The following is an 8,523-nucleotide window of genomic DNA, read 5'->3' on the forward strand; positions in this document are numbered from 1 at the left end:
AGTTTTGCAAACACCCTTACTGTTCACCGCATATTGGGGGGGAAGAATCTAAAAGGACTCTCCCTTTTCTATTTGTTTGCCATAGCACTAAGGAAAGAAAAAGAGGAAAGATTTTTCCTCTCTTCTCTTTTCCAGTTGAATCCCAAGCAAGCATCTTCCAAGATTCTCTCTATTAGAAATGGATAGTTATGCTTGTTAAAGTTGGCTAGCTTGTCCTTTAAAAGGAGGTGATATTTTTTGTACATATTTGTTGTACAACATGCTCCTTGCTTTTCTTGCTTTGGCCATCTTCTTCCACTTTGGGCATCTTCACATGGACGAAAATAGTGACAACTACAGTAAAGTTGTCATTATGGACCTCCCTGGATCTCCTTATCAAGCAATTCTTTGAGTTAAATTTGTTGTTTGGAACACAAAGAGGATTTCATTATCCCCTTATCAAGCAATTCTTTGAGTTAAACTTGCTGTTTGGAACACAAAGAGGATTTCATAAAGTCTCTCTGCTTTGAAGTATGTAGTTCTCCACTACACAAGTGATGCCAATTGCCTCGTGAGCACATCCATTAGTGTCATGACTTTTTTTTTGGGCTTGCTTTGAACAATTTTGGTTATTCTTTGTAGTCTTTGCACCTTATGTCTAGGCAGTGTCGATTGCTTTTTCTTTTAAACCTACTTACTCTATAAATTGTTTACTCTATTGGCAATGTTAATTGATTTTGGTTTCTCATCCTATGCCTTGCAAACAACATACCTACCTTTTGCATGTATTGCAAACCTCTCTTGCCACATGTGATCGAGCCTTTGCTATGCATAACTTGCACATGTTACAACAACAATAATTTTAGCCATTGAACCTTGCAAAAAAAAAAAAGGCTTCAGGCCTTGAATTCATTTAAGTGAGAATCACACACCAATTGTGTTTGTTTTGAAACCTTTCATATACTTCCACTTGTGAAAGGCCCTATGAAATCCATAGTTAATGCTTAAGAAATGCTCATAGCTTTAAATGTTTCCCCCTTTCATTTTGTTTGGAAATCCCTGCATTCCTTGACCTAACATTTAGTGATAACTTTATGAATCTTCTTTTCATAATTCTGCAAAATTTTCTCTTGTTCTCTCCTCTCTCCATAACCTTTGTATGCTGACTCTTTGTCTTTGATTCTTTACATTACTACTCTTAAGTTAAGTGTATTTGGGTGGTACACAATCTACCATACTTGGGTGATAGAAAGGTTATTTGTCTTCCTACTTTATACACCCCCTATAGAGAGAGAGAGAGAGAAAGAGAGAGAGGGAGAGAGAGAGATCTTGCACCACATAAAGTTTTTGAAATTTTACAAGTAATAACTCCTGTTAACATGCACCTCACAAACTTGTAGGTATATGTTCTTGTGCCAATATGTGTGTGTGCAAGCGTGCACACGAAGTGGATCACAGTACCTTATTTAAGCGCTAACATTTTATATTTAGTTTGCATAAAACATTCACTTTGTTCCAAAGTCAATGTACAGCATAAACATTTGTATATGCACATCACTCTGTTTTGTAGTCTATGGCCATATGTAGAGCATCTCATTGCCTCCTTTATTTACACCAAGAAAAGCAAAGAAAGCCCTAACGATGACTTAGCACGTAGTCTTTTGTCATATTGTATAAGAGCTTTTCTATACAAATCTTGTACATCACAGACAGAAACTTATTTTGGTATTACACTAGTGCCATGGGCATATCACCATTGTATATGTAAGATTCCACATAATGGTACATTTCTTAATCACAGAAGTCTCCCGGATTCTTGCTTGTTGCCTTACGTAGTTGCACTTCTATCCTTGGCCTGTTTCAATTAGCACCTTTCTCGTTATCCCTTGCATCTTGTGTCCTCATCTTTATATAATGATCGAATAACATTCTCATGCTTCTGTTTCACTTCCTGTTCTTGGCATTCTTAGAAAAATTGCAGTAAAGCTTACTCACTTGGTAAAAGAACCCAATCATGCATCTTTGGGGTGGCGATGCCTGACAATTACCCACCTTGGAAAGAGGCCAAACCACATGTCTCCTTTCTGCACAATTCGGTTTGGTACACTTCTTTACATCATGGGTGAGCGCAAAGGAACTCTATCTCAACCTTCCTTAGCATACAAGTTACCTTGGAAAGAGGCCAAACCACATGTCTCCTTTCTGCACAATTCGGTTTGGTACACTTCTTTACATCATGGGTGAGAGCAAAGGAACTCTATCTCAACCTTCCTTAGCATACAAGTATGCTAAGGACGGTTAGCAAAATCTTGCACCTATAAGGAACTTGCCCACGCCACAAGGAAACAGCTAAGCCCTTCCTGTAAACATACCAACCTTTGATGTGGGAAGACTATGTCTTTTCCCATTCTTTGTGCCACTACATTTTATCGTGTTGCCAATTTGGGTGTGTCGTATCGCCCGAAAAGCAGGTCCCTAAATATCCAATGAAGATAGCTTTTCCTAAGTTGCCCGCACATTTCAGTTTATGAACAAATTATGCTGTGCAGACTGAGGGCCATGCATGTTGATGCAGATGGCAACAATTTTTGGCATACCTTTTATGTGTTCAGCGCCACTTGAGCCAATAAATATGTCTATCCTTGCTTACCTCTCATTGCCTCAATCATTTTGGCCTCCTCCCATAATCCAGCGTCCGCATAGATGTTCGCCATTAAAGAATAGGCCGCGGTATAACTGTTATCCAAAGCAACAACACAGTCAAACGCATGTCTAGCAACCTCAATATCTTGCCACTTGCGGCAAGCACCAAGCACAGTACCCCACATGACAGGATCGGGAGGAATTGACGACTGCTTTAGCATTAATACAGCCTCATTAAGGCGGCCGACACGACCAAGCAAATCCACAATGCAGTTGAGATGCTCAAGAGCTGGACTAATGCCGAAATCTTTACCCATGGACTCAAAAACCAGCTGCCCCTCATCAACAAGCCCCGCATGAGTGCATGCAATAAGGACACTCAAAAAGGTCTCTTTATCTGGGCTCTTGCCTTCCGCCTTCATTCTCCTAAGAAGTTGAAAAATAAGATTACTTTCTCCTTGACCCGCATAACCTGTAATCAATGCAGTCCATGCAACTGTGTCTTTTGAAGGCATGTTGTCAAACACATGCTGAGCCTCCATCATGCTTCCACATTTCGCATACATATCGAACAGGACGGTTGCAAGTTGGACGTCGAAGAAAGCATTTTGGCCACCATCCGCTGTCAGAATTTGTGCATGGATGAATCTCCCAAATGCAAGAGATGATCTGTTCTTACAAGCTTTTAAAACACCCATAATTGTTGTGCTGTTTGGAAGAAATCCCCGTTGTTGCATTTGCAAGTACGTTCTGAAGGCTGTTTCGAACTTCGCTTTTGCAGCACATGCTGAAATTACTGCATTATATGCTGCAACATCTGGAGACAATCCTTCTCTTTGCATTTGCTCAAAGCAACTCAGCGCCTCCTCAGTATGCTCGCATTCGGCATACCCTGAGATTAAAGTTGTCCATAAAATGACATCACGAGTTTGCAACTCCTCAAACACGAGATGTGCTTTCTCCATTGTGCCAAGCCTAACGTAAAAGTCAATTAACGTGTTACAAACATAGGGGATCCTCTCTAGATCCTCTTTGACCAGAACTGCATGAATCTCTCTGCCCTTGTCAATAGCACCCATGTCCCTACAAGCTCTTAAGCTACACACTAGAGTGATGTCATTTGGGGACTCTCCTGTTGCTTGCATTTGCTCTAGACATCTCAGAGCTTCCTCATTGTGTCCATGATCGACATATCTTGCGATGAGGGTCGTCCACGAAACTACATTCTTCACTAGAAGCTTGTCGAACACAACCCTCATTTCCTCCAAGGCGGTGCATTTCGCATACATGTCCATCAAAACATGGCTAAGAACCTGATCGTCCTCGAGGCCTTTCTTAAGAACCTCAGAGTGCATTTCAAGCCCTCTAGATAAGTTCTCGAGGTTTCCACAAGCCTTAACGCTACAAATATAACATCCTGTATCGGGAGAAACACCTTCCAAATCCATTAGGTCCAAACATTTGAGAGATTTTTCTGCTGGCCCATGCTCTGCATAACCTGAGATTAATGCAGTCCATGATACGATGCTTCTGCTTGAAAGGCCATCGAAAACCTCCTGTGCTTTTGCTATAGAGCCACACTTTGCATACATGTCCACCAAGATGCTCCCGACAAACAGATCAGATTCAATACCCAAGTCTGCAAGCTCTTTGTGGAGTTCCTCACCTCTTTCTAACAATTGCAGCCTTGCACACGCCTTTACAAGTGTCACAAAAGTGAACTTCGAGAGAGCAACACCATCTTCTTTCATTGCGTTTACCAGGTCAAGCGCAAGTTCTGGCTCTCCGGAATCAACGTACCCTTGCATCAGGCAAGTCCACACAAACTCACTTCTTCGATTCACTCTGTTGAAAGCGACTTGGGCACGATGCACAGATTCACACTCCACAAACAAAGAGACAAGGTGGCTTTCAAGAACACTGTGGGTGTCAGCACCACGGCTACACAAGTGCAAATGCACAAGCATGGCATGTGCTAAGCTTTTTCTCTTCCTGCATTTTTGCAGTATGCAAAGATAGTTGTCCAAAGAGGGAGAAGCAGACAAATAAGAGAGCGCCAAGACAGACTTCTCCAAGCTGAGGGCATCCCAGTCGATGGTTTCTGTGGAATGCAGAGAACTCTTCAAAAGGGAAGTATCCGAAGCGGGCTTCCAGGCGATGTTATTTGCTGCGTTTGATGAGATGGGTTGAGGACAAAAATAATTTTGTGATGTTTGCAGAGAGGTGGGTTGGGGAAGATACACGGTTGAGGTGCGCCCATCACACCACTCTGAGAGGGCGACGTCAAACACCTCATAGCCTGTGATTGTGTTCGTCATAACCGGCCCCTCGGACCACCCCGCCCCTTCTTCCACCAAAACTCGTTGCATATATCTTGAAAGTTGAATTTACTTTCTCTAAGAGCTATGGGGTAACGTTCTTTCCATGATTGGGGATACAATTACAATTAGGGATTTGGACCAAAAGAAACGGCAAGACAGATGAAAAAAATCTCTTCAGATAAGCAAACCTCTAGTATGAATTAGCCACTAAAGAAAATGACTTTTCTTGGGAGATGGGTAGCTAAGCAGCTTATAGCATCAGGGTCTTGACTTTTGGATGTGATGGATTACCTCAATTATTGATGAATCTGGACTCTTGTATCAAGATAAAGGTGTTGAATGAGGATGAACGAGTCTTTTTATGAGGACAAACAAGGTACTCCATCGATGCGTCACCTCTGAAAATCATTTGAAATCTAGACGGTTCAATTCACATAGTTGTAATGACATAATCTACTTTAGCCAAAGAGAGGGAAGAGTTGCAAGAGTAACAACAACACAGGTCCATGCTTGGATGTGAATCGTGCTTAGGAAGATCCCATGCCAAAAATAGGAGAGTCACATCTTTGTGGTCTAGGACTCTCTATGTATAGCATGCCGATGTTGAAAAAGGATGCATTTGGTAAGGTAACCACAATTAGCTAGCGGTCAAAGCTATCAATACAGGAGACAAAACAAAGTATGCTCATTGATAAGCTAAAAAATTACCTAGTCAGAGCAATCCAGAAGAATGGGAGAAAATCAATAACTGGAGCATCTACAAATCGATAGACAAGACTCTGTGTCAAATAAAGGTTCGTCAATTGTATCCAAATGTCCATGTCTATGTATTTGCTTGGACCGCACATCTAGACTATGGGGCAGGGCACGACTTTCGTTTCTTATAATTTTTGGGGAGACACAATAACGACACTCCACCATACTTTTGTACGGCACTTTTGTATTATGTCATTTTCTCATTGCATGCTAAAATATTTAACTACTCAAATGGTTTTCTTGTAGCTTGACAAAACAAGGTTCTCTGCCTTGCGGGCTCATATGATATGCCTACTAATGACTAGGTCAGTAATCCAAGTTGAGTTTTGCATTTCTCTACACTACAATCTACTATGTGTAAACAAGCTGTTTCTGACTCGCAACAACATATCAATACTAAACTGCATCAACACATCAATACAAATCGGCAGCTACAAATTTATTTGGAAGGCCAACCAACCAAGACTCCTATGGTGCTCAACAACTCCCACATACTGACATTCTTTTTTACGCTAGTTACTTTCATCATCATTGTCGCATGCTTTTCGGCACGCAGAAGGGTTGGCAACTTCAGAGTACTTGTCCCTCCGTTTGAAGGTCTGCACATAGCTAGATCTTGGAAGCCAGCTTTGGATGTCTTGAAAAACTGATAAAAGAGTTCAGCTTTGACCTTGCTCGTCGAAGATCTACATAGGGCTAGAGCAACTTCAGCTATTCCGATAAAGTGTCAGCAAAGCTCATCTTGCGTGTGTCACAAATTGTATTGGGGGTTCCATCGTTGCATAGCTCCAATGACCAAAAAAATTATCAATCCGGAGGGATGAGCTACCCGGCTACGGCATGGAAACGCTCACACGATTAGTGAGCTAATCATGGCAAGACGAATGGTGACTCTACGAGGTGAGCTTCTCGGCCTATGGAGGAGCTAAGCCACAATGAAGGGCAATCTCCCCATCCACTTCTCTTCACCTCTAATCAACCCAATCACACATAGTAACGATTGCAAGACGCACACAACACTAATCCTATCATGCAACACACTAATCGAAAGCATACACACATAGATCTATCGAGCACCACACTCCAATCAAACCTACATGCACACACAAGCAAAAGAGGGCAATCACACAAGATTAAAGAGGGATTAACCACTAATTAGTTACGATCTAGCTAATCACAGCATCATTAGTAATCATAAGAAGCATGAGAGAGGCACAGTGAAAGAGAATTAAGCATTGATTAGTGTAAACCAAGTCACATGAGAAAGGAGAAGCTCAAGGACTCCATAGCCACACACCTCAAGAGCTCTCACCAAAGAGTACTCTCAACAAGTGAGCTTGAGAACCCTAATTTCTTTTACACACTGCTCTATATACCTAGGGTAAAAATATGAAATGTCCGGGTGCCCAAGGCCTTGAGAACCCTAATTTCTTTTAAACACTGCCTTATATACCTAGGGTAAAAATATGAAATGTCCGGTTGCCCAAGGCCTTTAGGGCTCCACCACTTACTGAATTTGCTACTTAGGCACACTATCTGACCTGTTCTTTACAGCTTGGAACTTCCATTGAGCCCGTAACACATTAGAAATGTTATAATGGCTTGAAATAAATCGAGAATTTACAATACGTGACCATTTTGGGAAAACGTGAAAAATGTATAACTCCAATCTTTATTGCTTCTTTATGTTGATCTTCAATGTGCATCCATACGTCTTTGGCCTTTAGCAGCTCCTGTTAACTGACATTGACTCAGTTAACATTCCCCCCTTCCGATTTTAGTGCCCGTCCTCGGGCACTGTTGAAAAGTGTCTGTGGAGGCTGTGGAAGGTTTTTGATTGGTTGTTGATGGGCTGATTTCTTCAATTGGTCGTTGAATTTGTTGATGAGGTCAATTTGTTGCAGCATCTTCATTGGTTTGAATATGTCTGATGTGAGAGATGATGTTGCATTTGTTTGTTGTAATAGCTTAATGATGAGGCTATTGTTTATTTATGAGAAGTATGTACAAGGGAAGTAGAATGATGAGGTTCTAAATTAGGGTATGATACCTGGATGACCAAAGGAAAAAAACCCAGTGGAAAAAAAGTGCCTTTGGGATATGTGCATTATTGGGGTACTTATTAGCATTGGAAATATTAATAAAGTACCGAAGGGATTATTTGCTGATAGATATGGAATTAAAAAGGCAGCAAATATGAGAGGGTAGCATGATGGAACATTGGTTTTCCTGTTGTAGTCCACTCAAGGTGCATAAGTGGAAGCAAAAAGAGTGTCTAATGCATATGTCCAATGATGGGACATCCTATATGCATACATAGAAATGTATGGAAAACAATATGCTGTGCAAGAAAGATTTTGAGGGGTTCTTCAAAAAGATGGTGTAGCTACAAAAGCATATGTCATGGATTTGCAAGCTGGCACCCCTTTAAGAATGGTTTTTGTTGACGAGGATATGTGCTCTCATCTTACTATGCACTATGCGTGAGTATTGGACTCTACGACACTCCACCAATTGTTACTTAATAGACTTCGACTCTTATGTCCATCTCATCCAGCATGAGCGACATGACTTAGGTATGCTCAACTCTTCCAACTTGAGCGTAAGCCTAATAACTACGACTCTTAGCACAGACTTTAATATGACTTGAAGCTTTGGGACTAATGATTTGCTCATTTTATGGCTCAGCTGTCCGACTTTGACTATGCCAAAGAGCGTTTTTTGCACCCTGGCGACTTGACTTTTTACATTCTTGTGCTTACTACAAACATTTCTTCAGTTAAAAGTAAGCTTGAATCCTCAAAAAGAGGATTAGTGAAGGACC

General features: G+C 41.3%; 1 protein-coding gene across 1 annotated transcript; it reads right to left on the minus strand.

Annotated features, from left to right (window-relative positions):
* Positions 1-1,302: 1,302 nt before the first annotated feature.
* LOC147430947 (pentatricopeptide repeat-containing protein At1g06140, mitochondrial-like) lies at positions 1,303-4,984 on the minus strand. The gene has a single exon (XM_086493479.1). The coding sequence runs from the start codon at positions 4,938-4,940 to the stop codon at positions 2,616-2,618; it is 2,325 nt and encodes a 774-aa protein (XP_086349605.1). The 5' UTR covers positions 4,941-4,984; the 3' UTR covers positions 1,303-2,615.
* Positions 4,985-8,523: the final 3,539 nt, after the last annotated feature.

The sequence above is a fragment of the Adiantum capillus-veneris genome, chromosome 21 (genome assembly GCF_014529385.1).
Source record: "Adiantum capillus-veneris isolate H3 chromosome 21, ASM1452938v2, whole genome shotgun sequence".
Taxonomy (NCBI): Eukaryota; Viridiplantae; Streptophyta; class Polypodiopsida; order Polypodiales; family Pteridaceae; genus Adiantum; species Adiantum capillus-veneris.

Excerpts from the sequence above, each read along its gene's own strand:
- LOC147430947 (XM_086493479.1), bottom strand. The coding sequence starts at position 4,940 with ATGACGAACACAATCACAGGCTATGAGGTGTTTGACGTCGCCCTCTCA.